This window comes from Populus nigra, chromosome 13 (assembly GCF_951802175.1).
Source record: "Populus nigra chromosome 13, ddPopNigr1.1, whole genome shotgun sequence".
Taxonomy (NCBI): domain Eukaryota; kingdom Viridiplantae; phylum Streptophyta; class Magnoliopsida; order Malpighiales; family Salicaceae; genus Populus; species Populus nigra.
Window position 1 is genome coordinate 13,850,387 of NC_084864.1, and position 17,878 is coordinate 13,868,264.

Sequence of the window (17,878 nt, forward strand, 5' to 3'; positions counted from 1 at the left end):
ACTTTGCCCTCTTTTCCAGAAGTTGACAATTTTTTCTCCGGATAAGAAATAATTAAGCTCGTGCTTCACAAATGGTCGGTCACCTGTCGGTTATGAGTTATTTTGAAATTTGTAGCTACACTTGCATGGTTGCTATCAATTTAATCTAGAAAAGTGGAAAAACTTTCCATACCTACATGTATTTGAATATAAATTTGTTTATTTATCTTGAAAAAATATTAAAATAATAATATTATTAATATTTTTTAATAATTTTATATAATTTTTAAATCAAAAAAATATTCTTAAGAAATACACCATAACATGTACTAAACCTTCAACTTAGATATTCGAGCATTGGTCTTTCTACTTGTTCATGGCTTCAGGAGTAGCCTTTGATGAATAATGCTAAGCTAGGATCTCCCCAAAACATTTTGAAATCGTTTACGTTTTGGTCAATGAACTTACATGATGCCCTAATATAATTCATTTTTTTTCTTAAAAAAATATATATCATCTTATACATTAAATTATAGGTATATTTTTTTAATGAATCTCATTAAACCAATAATTGATATTTCTTTTATAAATGAATTTTATAAAACTATTATGTAAGATTAACAAAACTTTTTAATTTATATAATTCGTATGTAGGTAGGGCCAGTCGAATAGAACCCTCTTAAAATCAATGAATAATGAAATTCTACGGTAGAAATAACAAATTAAGCTATCATTATATTCTCAATATTTGAAAAATAAAGTCTTATATTATATTACTGTAGATGAATGATTTCATAAACAATATGTACTATTTTCATTCGTTAATTATATGTTTTCTCAACAATGCACCAGCTGTTGAGCATACACTGCTGCTAATTAAGAGAGTGGAAACCGGTGATGATTCAACGAGCTGGCATGTGAAAACATGTGAACATGTTTCTGAATCATAAACTGGCTGATGTTTATTCCAATCTGTGGTATGAAACCCACAAAACTCTTATCTTATTTCATGTGGTTTCTGACATCAAAATAATTTCATGTTGAAAAAAGAAGAGGAAGATTTTCACACAGAGAGATATATAAAAGAATAGAGTTTGCTGGGTCAGATGTGGTGGTTTTTTTTAATGAATTACAGTCATGTCATTTATGTCATCTATGACACCAACACTTGAAGATCTGATTTCATTTCAATGTCGTCTAAACTTAGCTTGTGCACAGTGCATGCTGATCACCAAGCGAGGTAATTACATGGCCGAAACCACTACCATGAAAGCTTTAATTCCGAGCTGGATACCATGATAAGGCGATGCTCAGATACGATGATGGATAGTATCTCTGCCTAGCTAGTTGAGCACTACCATGAAAGACGCAACTGTCTTTAGGAATAGAAAGAAACTAGCCTTAGGCTTCCACGTTTCGCTGTGAGGAAAATAATCAGAAATCAAAAGAAAAAAAGATTAAACTGAAATCATTATTGTTATCATTTAAAAAATTAAAATTAAAAATTTGATTTGAAAGATAAAATTAAAAGTTGTAAAATATTTATCAAAAAAGTAAAAGGGCAAAAATATAAAATTAAAAATAGAAGAACCGAATAAAAAATCATTATATATACAAATTAGAAACCAATAATTAAATTGAAAATACATAAAACTTTAATAAAATAAAAAATAACAAAAATATAAAAAAAAACTAAAAAGACTGACTCTAAAATCCAATAATACTAAGGACCATGACATATTTATCTTATGATTAAAAACAAATCCTCACATTAAGTGAATGCTTGAATTTACAAAATAAAATTTAGTTTTATTGTTTTTAAAAAGACAATAAATGTAGGGATACTGGAAAAAAAAATGTAGGTTTTGTTTTTTTTTCCTGTACTTATTTTTATTGAATTCTTATTATAATTGTTTTTTATATCTTTTAATATTATGGTGGTTTAGAATTTGACCTCGTAATTTATTTTCTTTTACTTTGCCTTCTATAAAATTAGTGTGATTTATAGTTTTGTCAGAGTAATCTTAATTGTTCTGGTTTACAAGTTTGATGGGTGTCTTATTTTTTAATTGAACTTAAATTTTTTATCGTTTATTTTTTTCTATATAGTTAAAAAATAATTTCAAAAATAAATCATGTTAATAAATTTTATAAAATCCATGGACTTGTTCACAGGTTTAGATGATTGATATGGTTCTTAACCCAATATTTACGGATGAAGTAAAATTAACCCACAGGTTTAGATGGTTGATATGTTTGATGCGGTGTAAACCGTGTTCTATAAAAATTTAATTTTTTAATTAAAAATTATTTTTTTTTATATGTTTTGAATCGTTTTAATACGCTGATTTTAAAAATAATTTTTAAAAATAAAAAAAATATCATTTTAATATATTTTAATATAAAAAATATTTAAAAAAAATAATCACAACCATACTTAAAAACAGGCAAAAAAAAAAAATAATTCTATCAAAAAAATTATTCACGCTGTTAACATTTGTTTTTAAGTTAAAAAAAATTATGACCTATCAGCAAGCGCGTACCGATATACTGTTGTCAGCTAATTTTCAAGACCATTCGATCCACAAAGGCTCTGGCCTACGAGCCGAAGGTCATGGTTCAAATTTGAAAGACTAGACAGATGACCACTGAACATGCTTGTCATGGAGTACAAGCCCCACAAGTCTTAACAAACTGGGGATCACACACAAGAAGGCAGTTCTGGAGGTCAAGAGAACGCCTTAATTAGATGAATGGGCAGAAAACATGAGAAGACAAGAGAAGATTGTGGGGTTGGGTAGCTTTTCTGTACACATCATGAAGCCTACGACAGCCAAGAGCGTGCTTGTCGTCCTTTCAGTGGGTCTCCACAAAGAAATTTTGGAACCAAGAGTCGACATGCCCTTCCTTCACTTTCATATTCATTGATGGCAAAGGATATTATCAAAATTGGGATGCAGTTTTTTACGACTCCTTCGTTCTTTCAGACCTTCACATACTTGAAAGGTTGGATTTTCTTCTTTGTTTTCTTCCATGGATGGATGGTCCCAATTGGCATTTTGTTTTCAATAAATTGTGAGGGAGGAGGGTTCTTAAGACTTAAGAGAGTTGTTGCCAGCACAAAAAGGCTTGTTTTCATTGCTTTATAGGAACTTTGCGGCTTTTCTGCTAAATCTATCTACCTTTAACTTGTTCTTATGGGTGTGAGCTGTGACTTCTGCTTGCTACAGATGATTGAGTTCAGATTTCTCTTTGTTCTCTCTGTTGGACCATCGAAGAAAAATTCAAAGTGATGATAATGCAACATCCAAAAGTCTGGCCACGATCCCCTGCGCTAATCTAACCCTTAATTTGTACTGAGAAATATAACGAGCTTATGATTAAATTGAAATTAAATTCAGAAATGAGAAGCTTTGGCAAAAGTACAACCCTGGAAAACTCAGGAGAATTTAAGTCAATCTCATAGATGAATTAGGATTCATACAAGTTTAGAGCTGATTCTACTTGCAGGGTGTCCAACGCCCTTAGAGTAAAATGCACGCTACAAAAAAAACTGACGAGCCTGTATAATATCTATGCAAAACCCCAGGATTTCCAAAGACAAGAAGCATACAACAGATTTGCTGAGAAAGCACAATATTTGCAGGGAAAATCTGAGGAAGAAGACTGAAAATTAAAACTACTTCTAAAACCAAATTGATTATTATGCTCCAGGAAATTTCAATGGAAACACAAGATTGGTTATTGAAAGAGAAATGCAGAAGGACCGAACAATTTCTCATTCCTTGGAATAAAGAATATTATGGACTTGAAGTGAAGAACATTAAAAAGAAGAAAAGAACACAACATGACGTCGAACAGAGAACGCGAGAATTTGTTCCTGGCTCATTCTCTTTAATTATAGCTGTACAGCATTTGGATAAATCAGAGCCTTGTAATATTGTTCTTGGGTTCTTACCTTCTTATTTAAAACAAATTGTAAAATAGTTGGACCATAAGGCAAGTTCGAGCACCGATTCCCTCTCCTTTTTTTCCCACAGAATAACTAAAGGAGGATGAACTTTAAAACGGCAAGGCAAAGTGTTCCATAGTGGGCTTCTCTTTAGCCATTGATCACTCCTTTCTTGCCCCTGGATTCCATCAACTTCAATCCTTTCAGTGATCAGTTGGTTACTTAAGACTTGAAGCATTGATTATTATGGAATCAAGCATGCAATTTCTTCATTTTTGTCTGGTGTTTAACCATGATTCAATTATACTAGCCCACAATACCATTGCCATTAACCTGCAGCTATTGTCTCCGTCCTCATGAGAATTTGGGTCTTCCAAACAAACAAACAAAAAACTGAAGGAAGCACTGCAGCAAGAGTGTACATACAAGATTAGTATTATTAGATTATGAATTTAATAAAAATAGAATATTTATGCTGATTTCTTAAACACAGTGTCTTCTAGCTAGGGGTGTATATGTCTATGGATGGCCTATGTTCAAATTATGGAAGAAGCTGAAAATACTCAAGATGCCATCAAAGCAGCTAGATAGAAGTTTCTATGGTGGTGAAGGTTAAACAGACAAGTGAGGCTTTGGAAAAACTACAACCTTCTATGTTTTGAATGATCAGAAAGTAGATGAGGAAAGAGGCTGCTATCTCTTCTTTCTGCATATATGACTGCTGAGGAATCTTTTTTTCAGCGAAAGTCTAGGGCGGCATGCATGGGTACAAGAAGGAAATCAGAACACAGGCAAGAATACCATGGACTTGAAGCGAAGAGCCCTAAACGAAGAAAAGAACATAACACGAGTTTGAACAGTAGGCAAGAATCTGTTCCTGCCCCATTCTCTTTAAAATTTCTAGCTGTACAGCATTTGGAGTTTCACAAGGCAAAAGATTCTTATTAAAGCAAATCACAAGGAAAGTTCAAGCATTGCTTCCCTCCATAGACAAGAATCTTGCTCCATTCTCTTTATTATATGCCTTCCCTGTTGCGAGCATTCGAACGTGGTGCTGCAAAACATCTGATACAGTTCATGCGCGCGTCGTATTATACAAGAAACAAGGAAGTCACCCCCTTCTCACATGAGAAAAGATCAAAAAACATTTCCCCTTCAATAAAGAGCTGAAAGGGTATGGTAGAAATTATTAAAGAAACTAGTAATGCCAAACAATCTAAACTGACAGAAGAAAAACAGAAGGTAACCTCGGAAAATAAAAAAATAAAAAAATAAAACGGAAAGGCGGGAATGAAGATCAGCGGGAAAGTTTGTTATAGTTGGGCTGGGCCAAGAAGTTCAAGGTAAAGCGTGAGGTCCGGTAAGGAAGGCGAGGCCCGCCCTAGCACCAAATTGATTGGGAATTTAATTTTGTTTTATTTTAGGGCAACCTTAACATTAGGCCCTCAACTATGATTTTAAGTACAATATGGTACTCAAACTAAACTTTATTTCACATGGATCTCCAAATTATCACGAAACTTTCAATTACATCTCACAGATAAAGCTCAAATCTTCTCATTTCTTTTTTAGGGAGAACATAAGAAACTAAAGATATTCAATTGAGAAAATCTATAGAATTATATAACATTTGTAATATAAGATTTATGAAATTAAAGGTTTTGGAGAGATAATGTTTTATCAAATTGAGTTATATAACTATATATTAACTAATTTTTTAGGCAATAATGCTAAAAAAACCAGCAATAATCTTCTTCTCAACAATAATCTTGTTTCTTATATAATATCAAATCATGTACATTGTCCAATTTACCCCTCAATCATTAATACCCATAATTACTCATTAAAGGGTATTGTTGTCATTTCAACTCCTTGTTATAGGGAGTATTGCATGCTATCCTCAAGCATAAAGAATTATTGGCGCACAATTTTTTGGCTTTCTGCTAGCGATACTAAGATTTTGGAGCATTTGTTAGATTTAATTTTAATTTATTTAAATTTTGGATGGATAAAAAATTCAACACATTTTTTGATAGGCCCGTGGTACTGCTTGGTGTGTTTTTTTTATATGGTTCAATTATGATTTTTTTTTTAATTATATTTTTTTAAAATATTTATATGCATACATGCGATGCCAAAAAATCAAATTGATGTAATCTACCACAATTTATATTTTATAGGCTCGCTCTTCCACTGCTTTTCCTCTGCATCTTGCAGCACAGCTTGGATAGTTATTAACATGTTGTTAAGATTTTCAAGCTCAGTCTTTAAGCCCCCAGCAAGTCCAAGCTCTTGAAGAATCGGGGAATTCAAATTCCCCATGATTTTACTCGCTAGAGCAGAAAGAATTGCATCTCCCATAGCTTGTTTTAGAATGGAAAAGAATTTGATGTTGACAAGAAGAAGTAGAAAAGCTCCAAGGATAACTAAAACCAGGGGATGCGAGCAAGAAATGGTATATATTGAGAAGAAAGTGCAGTATGGGATGTGAAATGGAAAAGGTGAAAGTGTTTGATGACGGGCTTCTGCCTTTTCTGTTCTCTGACAATGTTGATTACGCTCCACAAGTTGTAAACTTGACTATCTATGCCTATAATAAAGCAACTGAAGTTTCAGAGAAGGAACATGGCTGTGATTTGAAGACAAAATTTCTCAACTCAAAACGCAAGATTGGTTATGGAAATGAGAAAGGACTACTCACTTTTTTAAAGTGAGCAGGAAATTTTAATGGAAACACAAGATTGGTTATGGAAAACAGAAATGCAGGACTTTCAAGAACATGATATGAGTTTGAACAGAGAAGGCAAGAATTTGTTCCTGGCCCGTTCTCTTTAAAACTCAAGCAGTACAGCATTGGAGGTTTCACCAGGCAAAAGATTCTTATCTTGTGATCTTTTCCTTTAAACGATGACTTCTCAATGCAAAAAGAAGTATGAACATAAGGCAAGTTCAAGCATCATCTCTCTCTCTCTCTACAATGTCATCAGAATCTCCTTTTCGTGGTGACTTTTACCTCTATCAGAATTGCTTTATCTCCACTTCCCTCCATAGACAAGAATCGTGACCCATTCTCCTTATTACACGCTTTCCCTATTGCGAGCATTTGATCGTGGCGCTGCAAACATCCAATATAGTTCACGCGTCATATTATACAAGAAACAAGGAAGTCATCAATGAGAAAGATCTGAATATATTTCCCTCTAATAAAGAGCTGAAAGGGTATGATAGAAATTGCCTCAACCTCAATGCTCAGTACAGTAAGTTTCCTTTTGGAAGATAGCGCATAACCTAATGAACTGGGTTTAGTTTCGAACTATCAATAAATGGGTTTTATGCAGAATTTTCATAAATACAGACTTCTTTTTTACAGGGACTTTTATTAACAACATCAACATAAATGAACTTTTAAACATAGTTTAAGGAACAGAATCTGACCTGGGAAAATTGAATAGAATGCGATTCATAATTTCACAAACGAATCCAGTAACTTAGCTGAGCCTTGAAAAAATTATTAAAGAAACTAGTGTTAAAAGGAGGAATTTCTACAAATAGATAAACTACATTACCAACCAAGTAATTCCATCAACAAGATCCTGATTACTTGTTGGTTATCTTTCACATTTAACGAATCTCAAATACTCATTTAGGGTAACACTAAAGCAGGCAACAACAAAAAAGCCCCAGAAGGTAACCTCGGAAAGTTAAAAAAATGGAAAGGCGGGAACTGAACATCGGCGGGAAAGTTAGTTATAGGTGGGTTGGGCCAACAAGTTCAAAGTAAAGCGTGAGGTCCTGTAGGGAAGGAGAGGCCAACCCTATTTTCAAAGCGTGAGGTCCTGTCTTATATTTTAAAAATATATCTGATATAAAAAAAATATTAAATTGAAATTATTTTTTTTTTAATTTTTAACAAACCATTTATCTAGCTAGAATCACAGATAAAGCTAGAATCTTTTTCTCAAAGCTGGATCCTTGTGGGCTGCCTGGATTCTACCTCATAGACTGAAGGGTAGTAGTCTTTGGAGCCTGAAATGTATTAGTGATTGTGTATGGTATTGGAAAAGGCTCCCAAAGTTGAGAGAGAGAGAGAGAATCTGGGATCAAATCCACTATATTCACTTAAGGTGAGATCATCGCTAGCACTTTGCTGGTGTTCTTGTAAAGACTTACAGATCTAGACTGCTCTACAAATCTGGCATTCCTTCCACTGCAAAATTGGAAACTGTTGCAAGGAATGGAGAGTGGGTTAGTCCTGGAGCTAGATCAGATGATTTGGTGGCTATTCAAGGTGCTATTTGCAGTACAATTCAGCTAGGGAGGACAGTGCAGCATGGCTTGATAGTTCTAGTGGAATCTATTCAACTAAAAGTGCTTGGAAGTTATCGAGGAGCAAATAAGTGAGAGTAGACTGGTATGAACTGATCTGGGCTCCCTCACAGATTCTCAGGCACAGTTTTGATTTCATAGCATGCTGTATTAAACAGATTGTGCCTTTTAGTGGATGAAATTGAAAAGAAATTGAATATAAAAAATAAAAGATGGAATTAAAAAAGAAAGAAAGAAAAAAAGCAGCCTTGGCCAATTGACGCCCATTTATACATTTATTAGTAAGTTTTCATTGATTAATTAATGAATTGAAATTTGTCAGCTCAAAAAAGAGAAGATCTAACTAATTGATAGTAATCTCAAATGAGTTTCAGACAACTAAGTAAATTGCAATTGAGACACCAAGAAATTATTTTTAATTTGGTCCTCAAAAAGCTGTTAATCAAAAAATTAAGAAATGAAACTACATCTAATTAATCAACTATATTAATCATATGTTATTAAGTCTTAATTAAAAAAAAAACAAGAAATGAAACTAAAGATTTGGCATGTTGTGTTCACTGCAAAATGGAGAACAATTAAAAGGCATAACTTGAGGGTCCATGGCCTATACAAATCAAGAGAAGAGAAGCATAACCTAACCAATCACATTTCAGGCTATCATGGAAGTGCATTGATCTAGGACAAATCTAAAGCTTTATAAATCAATAAGTAGTTTATTTTAGAGCAAGACAAAATCTTGTTCTACATTACATCAAAGCAAAATCTTTTCAACCCATTTCCAGGCACTGGAAATCTGGGCATCCATGAAAGTGATTGAAACCAAGCATTACATTATTCAACAGAAAATGCAGAATCATAAGGCAGGCAAGCGAAGCAATAACATCGCTTGCTACCTCAAATACAAAGGGAAACAAATTGAAAGACATACATCCTACTGACTCAAATCCTTCTGTGATTCCTTGAAAAGACTACTACGAACAACAGTATTTCGAATGAGAGATTGGTTAAGGTTCTCATGGCTTCCACAGGATGGTGGTTTCTGCAATCATGGAAGTCACGACATATGGATCCATGTTTGAAGCAGGCCTTCGGTCCTCAAAATACCCCTTTCCTTCTTTCTCCGTGTCGCGGCCAACACGAATGGAAGCCCCACGATTAGCAACACCCTGTCAATCGAACAAGATGTAAAGAAACTAATGTAAGACATCTTGTAATAAGAGAACTCAAGCAGCAAGGAAATTGTTTCCTTTCCCTCTTACCCATTTGAAAGTGTTAATGTCAGCTGTTTCGTGCCTTCCAGTGAGTCTCCGCTCGTTCCCTTCTCCATAGGCTGCAATGTGTTCTTTATGCCTCAGACCAAGCTTTTCAATTGCTTTCTTGATGACTTCATAGCCGCCTTCATTTCTCATGGACTTAGTACTGCAAATGTGAAGAATTTTCAAGTATGAGACAGGAAAAAAATACTAAGAGTGCGGAATAAAGAAGGAAAATAAATTAAGCTTCAATCAATGATGCAACTTATACCTGTAATTTGTGTGCGCCCCTGCTCCATTCCAATCTCCCTGGCAAAACAGAAGTCCAAATTCTTGAGAGCTTAAACGATAAAAGTACTGAAAACATGCACACTTGCAGCATCCAAATTGAATAGTAAAAAGGGTACAAAGAAATGAGAATTGACCTGAATTGGCTTAGGATCAAATGAAAGCACAACTCCTGCAACCTCAGTGATCCTCTGTTAACATAAATACAGACATTTGAGAAAACAATAGATATTGGAATGGTTGTACCATCTTCTATAATCAAGTACATTAAAACTACCTCCAAAATGTACCGAGCTGCCCATAATTCATCTCCGGAAGAGATACCGACTGAAGGTCCAACTTGAAATTCCCACTGCATGAAAATGAAAACGGTTTAATGTTGGGAAACAAAACAAGATCAGAGTGGTTTTAGTTCTTTTATTTTACCTGGCCTGGCATCACTTCTCCGTTGATACCACTAATGTTGATGCCTGCATACAGGCAGGCCTTGTAATGTGCATCAACAATGTCGCGGCCAAATGCTTTGTCAACACCAGCACCACAGTAGTAAGGTCCCTGAGGGCCAGGATAACCACCGATAGGCCAGCCAAGTGGCCATTTAACATCTTTCTGCAACAACGTGTATTCTTGCTCAAGGCCATACCTGGGTTTTTTTTTTATCAGATTTCTCGTTAATCAAAGTTGCAAAATCACTTTGAAAATAGAGTGAAGCTGGGGAAAAACAAATACCAGGGAACCTCAGCAACAACATCAGGATGGCTGAATATCTTAGCAGCCTTGCATCTCTTGTTTGTTGGAATAGGCTCGCCAGCAGGAGTGTAAGTATCGCATATGACCTATCCAATCAATATCAATGTTAAAGAGAATGACTTGGCTACATCAAGTGGCAAGATACAGGGGGGGAAATTGAACTCACAAGGATATTATTGCCCCTCCTGAATGGATCCTTGAAAATAGCTTGTGGACTGTTTCATTGCACAAAGGAGAGTGAGTTCAGAAATATTTGAAAATTAAAAAAAAAAAATTAACATTGCAAAGAACATGGTGGTCCAACAATATTAGAACCACGCAAGTAAGAAAAGAAAACGGAAGCTTACTATAAAATCACTTCACTGTCTTCTCCAGGAGCCTGGCCTGTGCTGGAACCATCATAGTTCCACTTGGGAAGCTTTGAAGGATCACTAACCGGACCGGAAAGAGTCTTTACATAAAAATTAAGAAGAAAAAAGACATTTTTTAACATTAGAATTACTAAATAGAAAGCTTAGACAAGAACAACGACGACGACAAAACCTTAAAAGCATAAAATTATATACCCTTCCTTTGCTCCTTATATCCATTCCAGACCCTCCAACCCTGTTCAGAATTAAACAAAAGCATAGATTACTTGCTTGGTTGGTTATAAAACAAGGCAAACCAAACCATATCCATTAGCAAAAAGCAACAAGAACAGAGCTATGCCATGTTTAACTACAATAAAAACTTGACACGACCCCAGCCTCCAAGGAAAAATCAAGAACACAGGATCATTTCAGGAACTACATTAGTCCCTTTTGTTTTTAATCGACAAATCAAAGATAAATTTACTGACTAGAAACAAACAGAGTTCAATTAAATATCAAGCTTGGCTTTTCAATGTTAATGACCAGAAAAAACTGAAACTATTTAAAACAATTTGTCAAATAACCATCTCAACCCAAAAATTTAAACGGTTAGGTGAGGTAGAAGATATGATTTATATTATTCTCTATTGCCTCTCGCTATGAAAGTTCCTCCATAAGAAAATATTTGCTTAAGCTAACCGTAAGATTGAAGATCTTATTCTGTCGGCTATCCATCACGACATGAAAAACTGGAGCAGGGCATAGTCTTGTGCTCTGTTTTTTTAAAATGATCTAGTGAGCTACGTGTGGATGACACACAAGTGTTGGTTCATGTCAGATGGCTGAATTAGTGACCTTACTTGTAAGGGTAATAGTTCAATATTACAATCAAAAAACACAAGAATAAAGCAAAACCATCCAAGACTATAAAACTATGAGCAGCAGCAGCAGCAGCAGGGGAATGGCAATAAGTGCAGAAGGAAAAGTGAATTAAGCTTCTCAGGAGGGTTCTTCTAAACTTGAGAACCAAAAAAATGACTCTAAGTAACACAATAATATCTTTGATCATTCATGGTATAAAAGTTACAAGAACAGGAAAACATAGAAACCCCGTAGCCCCAGAAGGGATAGATTTCAAGACAGCATCAAAGAAGCAAACCATAAAAAAAAAAAAGCAAACCCTCTAACAGAAACGTGCAACTACACATATATGCATACAAATATCTATACATTCATTTACAGATGAAGAAGAAGTGTGTAAGAAAGTAAAGAAGGCAGTACCATATGTACTCAGCAATAATTTTCTCAGTAGAGTCGGAGAGGTTAAGGTTGATAAGGTCTGAAAGCAACGACATGCTCAAAAAAAATCAATGAAGCTTCTCTTCTCTGTTTTCTGAAAGTTTAATGTCTGTAGATGTGAGCATGGAGGAGCTTCGCTTGTGCTGCTTTTAAAGGGCGGATTATTGTTGAAGATATAAAAGAAATCTTAAAAAAATATGGACTTTTTTTACTGGATATGAATTTAAAAATATCTGATAATTAAAAACTAATTTATTTGATTAAATATTGAAAAAATATCTTTTCTCTAAAATAAAATAAATGGATTGGCCGTGTCAGCAGAAAAGGTGGATGAGGGGGGGGTTGCAGCGAAGTTTATGTTTGAAGGGAATCTTCAGACGGATCCATGTTTTACTTCGCTGGCTAACTGCTCTACCGGTTGCAATTTTCTTTAGTTTTTCAAAACTTTTTCTTTTCTTTGTTTTATTGATGAAATTTGTCAAAAGATTGAAAATTATAATGAAGTTTTTCAACCATATTGTTATAATATTGATAAAATTCTAATTAGAATTTTTTATATAATTTGATTAATAAAGAGATATTTATAAAGTTAAAACTATGTAAATTTAAAAAAAATTAAAAAAAAAATTTAAAACTAGTTTTAGAAAAAAGAAAGTTAAACCAAATTTTGATTATGTGGCGTGGATTTAACTAGGTTAATTTTTATTTAATTTTTTTAGAACCTGACCTAAATTGAATTTTAAATTAACACATTAGATTAAACCTGGTTTAATAAAACTTGTAACTATTTATTTATGAAAAACTTATGTGATTAAAAATCTCATGTTTTTATAATATGATAAAAAGATCATCTGGAATAATGAATTTTTATTTTTAAATAAATATTATTTGACGTCATAATTAGTATTATGAAATGTTTGAGACTTTATATGAATGGCTTTTAAAAGTGTTATTCGCTTAAAAAATTATGTTAAAAAATTATTTTTAACATTAACACATCAAAACAATTTAAAAATATAAAAAAATTATTTTTAAATTAAAAAATTTAATTTAAACCGATTTCTATTTGAGACGCAACCCAAATGGTGCTACATCAAGCTAACAAGCCAAAGGTAATGTAACATCGATGGCCACATCCACCAAATGAACTAAAAGCAGAAATAAATGGAAGTGGTGGAGATGATAAATTTGGATAAAAAGTAGTGTCGTATTGGTTTGTAATTGCTGAAAGTTGGTCGTCGTTTAATATGAATGATGGTGGAATATCATATTTTGCAGAAGGAAAAGGGAGGCTGAGCTCACACCGCATGAGGGGAAGCGATAGCGGTGCTCATGCATGCATGTACTAGCTTTGATGGCTACGGTAGCCCGAATTCCAATGATATCTTGTGCCGATTGAAGAAAAATAAATTTATTTTTATGGATGCTTTTAAATTAACTGAAAATGAATAAAAAAATACAATTTTAAATTTACATAGGACAATAACTAAAAATATATATATAAATAGTTTATTATTAACATAAAAAATCCCAAAATCCCTGTTTTTTTTTTTACTATTATTATCCTTGCAATTTATTTTTTTTCTAGCTATCAAAAAGGGGAGAGAGCTAGCGTGGTGCCTTATTTGAGAAAAAGTCGCTATCTTTGAGTGTGTTTGGCAGTGTGGTTGCGAGTGCTTTTTAAATAATTTTTCGTGTTAAATGCATGCCAACAATGTTTTTTTCATTTTTTAAAAATCATTTTTGACATTAGCACATCAAAACAATCCAAAACATACAAACCATATTAAATTTTAGTAAAAAAAAAATTTCAAATTTTTTGGGAACGCAGCCGCAGCCGCATTTCCAAACAGGACCTTTGTTTTTTTGTGCAAAAGTGCTTCTGGAAAAGAGTTGATTTTTTTAAAATTAATACTTTAATATTAAAAATAAATTTTAAAAAAATAAAAATATTATTTTAATATATTTTTAAATAAAAAATATTTCAAGTAAAACGGCTCCTAGAATATCAAACCAGCTCACAGCTGTTAGACGGTGAAACCAGGAACGTGGATGAAATTCACCGCCACGTGTAAGAAAGTCAACGAGTCTTCTATTGGTTTGAGCCCGCATGCTCCTAAACTTCCTAGGCACCTCCCCTTTTCATCTTATCACAATTATTAGCCCTAAATTTTAAGCGATTGGAGTGTATTAGCGACAGTAATACCCGTCGGCGTCGCTAAAAGCATAAAAAACATTGCCTTGTCCTGCTCTTCTTCTCCCGCAGCAGCTCGGCTATGGAAATTTTATTTTGCCGCAAAAACATATTTATAAGACCGGTCTAATTTAATAAATCAATTGAAGACTATATAAACCTGATTTTGAAACTTGAACTGGATAGAAAAATAAAAATAATCATAAATGACTCGGTTTGTTTTATTTTTTTAAATAAAAGGATATTATTTTAAATTAATTATTCTTGGAATTATTTTTGACAAAACCCTTCGAGGGGATGAAACGTACTGCCCTCAACTATTTGACATTTGAAATGCCAGTCGTCTGCAAATCGAAAGAGAATATCAACCGCTCGAAGTTATTCAATTGCTTGCAGTCCAATTTTTGGTGACAGAAGTTTCGCTGCTGATCTCTGCAAATGGATAACATTATTGACTTTCTGTCAAAACCAGAGGCTGAAAACCCAGAATTACCCAACAAGTAATTAAGGCAGTTGTTTGTCACCACAAAGTCTAAGTTTTAAAAAAATAAAACACCAAATTATTTAAATGCATGAACTCAATACTCAAAGTCTAAGTGTTGGTATGTTCACATGCACTTTTTATTTTTTTTAGATTCAAAATATATTTTTTTTAGTATTTTTTATTGTTTTTATACAATGATATTAAAAAATAAAAATAAATTATTTTAATATAATTTTAAATAAAAATATTTTAAAAAATAAACTCTTCATCCCGATCTTAATTTACTAGGCGATGTAATTATTCCTAGTACTATTATTAACAATTTTACAAAAAGTACGCATATTTTAATTATTGACATGTTTTATCCCTTAATTATTATAGTCGTGACAAAATAAGAAATGAAATGCCAAATTTGATCTATTACTTCCTCAAACTGTTGTTTTTTAGCAATTAAAGAAGGTCTATTGCAAAATTGACCGTTAAATCTAACTACCAAACTTTGATTTTTAATTTATATGCTATTAACGACTTTGTTTCAAGCAATTCAAATTTTTTTAATAGATGAAAATACTTGATTTCATATTATATATTAATTCATATATCTTGAAAAAAACAAGTACTAAACAACACTTCGTTTTTAAGTAGTGTTTAAAATTATAATAATAACTATTTTTTAAATACATCAAAATATTATTATTATTTATAGCGTTTAAACTAATACTTTTGTTGACAAATCTTGATTTATTCAAATAATAATAATTTAATGATACAATATATCAAATTTGCACTTCAATCCTTATTTTGCCACAACCCTAGATGGTGGCCCAGTAGTAAGAGCTTGAGACCAAGAGATTTGATCCTTTTGTGGTCTCAGGTTCGATCCATGTGATTGCTCATATGATGGCCACTGGAGACTTACATGGTCGTTAACTTCAGGGGCCGTGGGATTAGTAGAGATACACGCAAGCTGGTCCGGACACCCACGTTAAACTAAAAAAAAATATATGTCATTTTACCCACGGGATAAAATATATCATGTGATTTCAGGTTCGAGCCCTGTGGTTGCTAATATGATAATCACTGAAGGCTTACATAGCTGTTAACTTCAAAACTCGTGAAATTAATCGAGATGTGCACAAGCTGACCGAATATTCACGTTAATCATGTGTGTGTGATTATTAAACCTAAATTATTCCAAAACTTATTCCAATTATCAAAGCCGGTACGTCAACGGTCCTCTAAGACATAGAATCAGGAACTTTTTGGATCCGCCCCCAACTTAAGTAGAATAATTAATTTGTATAATATTCTCAATTCAATCAAAATACATATCGAGGTTCTTGATTGCTTGAGGAACAGCTTGAATAATTGAAGTCAACCATCTTCATTGGACATGAGAGGGCACAGATGCAATTGACGTTACTCCTTGATTATAACCCTTCAGCCTTTTTTTAATCCTAAGTTGTATCCTGAGCCCTCCCTTTGACTCCTTATGGGGCAAGATATATGTAGAAAATCAGTTTACTAATCATATGTTTATGTAATTAAGATATTATATCAGGGATTTTCATTTTAATAATGCTATTCGGTCTGTCATGTCCTTCGTAGGTGATAAGTTTTGCTGGCCTGAAGAAGTCAGGATAATTAGATTATCATGAAGGGACAAATCTGAAATTGCTTTCTAAGCATAGTTTTTATACTCGGTTTAAGTTGGGTTGAGGATTATAATAATAGTTATGGTTGAAAATATTTTTTATTTAGAAATATATTAAAATAATATTTTTTAAAATTATTTTTTATATCAGCATATCAAAACGATCCGAAAATATAACAAAAAAATTTGAAATTTGAGGAAACTTGGTTTGCACTGCATTTCCAAATAGATTCTTAATGGCTCGATCATGGGTTTCGATTGAATTATTAAGAGATTGACTTTAATTATCTTTAGATATGAATCAAAACAATATCGTTTTTGTTATAAAAAAATAGTTAATGGATTGCAATTGAATCACTAAGTTAACCTGAGTTTTTACCTTTCATTATATTTTTTTTAAATTCAACTTGATTTCAGTTTCAAGTTGACCAGATGAGGTTTTAAAACTATGCTTCATGCATGCTTTGTATTGTCTGAGAAATTTGATTGTTCGTCACAAATATTGCAAGCTTACAATATTTTTTAAGCAGCCATATTATAATTGGCTCAATTACCAGTAGTTGAATGAATGACAATTTACCATGAATTAATAGTCTTCAAATAGTATTATGAATTAAATATGTCATTTTATTTCATAATCTCAACTCAAATGCAAGCTTCTTAACTAATAGATGCTCAATTTTCCATGCCTAATCTTGACTCTGTGTGCTATGTTGGAAACTTTGAAGTTTTTCTCAGGTTTTGTTTGCCGAAGCTGACAACGACGACAACAGCAACCAACAATAACAATTATATATTAATTATTACATTATATTTAGATATATTTGCAGTCTTAAAATATTGATTTGATATTTAAAAATGCATGTTTCGTTTATTAATTTTTAAAACTTAAATCTTGGGATTAAAAAATTCATTAAAATTCTTTAAAAATAGGTACTGATGGAGGTTGAAAAACCCATCCTCCTCGAAGAAAAAAAAACAAAATTCTTTTTTGATGCTTTATACAAGTTGTTATTTTTTGATGGCATAGAAAGTAATATCATCCCACGTCCGTCTGAGTAGGCAGATTCCATAGATCCAGTATATATGGTGAATTATTGTTTTATTTAATCATAAAAAAAATACACTAAAGAGTCGTCTCTCAGCCATTTATTTATCACAATATATTGTGCTAAATATCATTTGTGGTCCTTCAACTTTAAACTGAGTCAGATTAACCTCTCTACTTCCTCTTTTTAATTGTTCTTTCATTGATTGTGCAACCTGGCCAAACATAATTGGATGGAGAATCTCAAAAGGGGAATCAAATCATCTTCTCTGCTTCTAACTAAAGATGATCCGAG

At 32.9% G+C, this 17,878-nt stretch overlaps 1 protein-coding gene and 1 long non-coding RNA gene across 2 annotated transcripts; both read right to left on the reverse strand.

Moving 5' to 3' along the window:
- Nucleotides 1–3,406: 3,406 nt before the first annotated feature.
- On the reverse strand, nt 3,407–5,193 carry LOC133671187 (uncharacterized). Its single transcript, XR_009834221.1, has 2 exons — nt 4,580–5,193; nt 3,407–4,336 (listed from the first exon to the last, which is right to left on the reverse strand). It is a non-coding gene; the product is annotated as an uncharacterized LOC133671187 (long non-coding RNA).
- Nucleotides 5,194–8,936: 3,743 nt separating this feature from the next.
- LOC133671691 (glutamine synthetase cytosolic isozyme 1) lies at nt 8,937–12,346 on the reverse strand. The gene is made up of 11 exons (XM_062092525.1): nt 12,186–12,346; nt 11,118–11,157; nt 10,899–11,002; nt 10,718–10,766; nt 10,531–10,637; nt 10,228–10,444; nt 10,079–10,153; nt 9,939–9,992; nt 9,785–9,822; nt 9,520–9,679; nt 8,937–9,426 (listed from the first exon to the last, which is right to left on the reverse strand). Exons 1-11 carry the CDS (start codon nt 12,257–12,259, stop codon nt 9,274–9,276), a joined length of 1,071 nt encoding a protein of 356 aa, XP_061948509.1. The 5' UTR covers nt 12,260–12,346; the 3' UTR covers nt 8,937–9,273.
- Between the last annotated feature and the right edge of the window lie 5,532 nt (nt 12,347–17,878).

Bases quoted from the DNA above. Each gene is read 5' to 3' on its own strand.
- LOC133671691 (XM_062092525.1), bottom strand. From the start codon at position 12,259: ATGTCGTTGCTTTCAGACCTTATCAACCTTAACCTCTCCGACTCTACT. The intron at 11,158-12,185 runs GTACTGCCTTCT...AATTCTGAACAG, and splicing joins ATTATTGCTGAGTACATATG to GGTTGGAGGGTCTGGAATGG. The intron at 9,993-10,078 runs GTAGTTTTAATG...TTATGTTAACAG, and splicing joins CAGCTCGGTACATTTTGGAG to AGGATCACTGAGGTTGCAGG.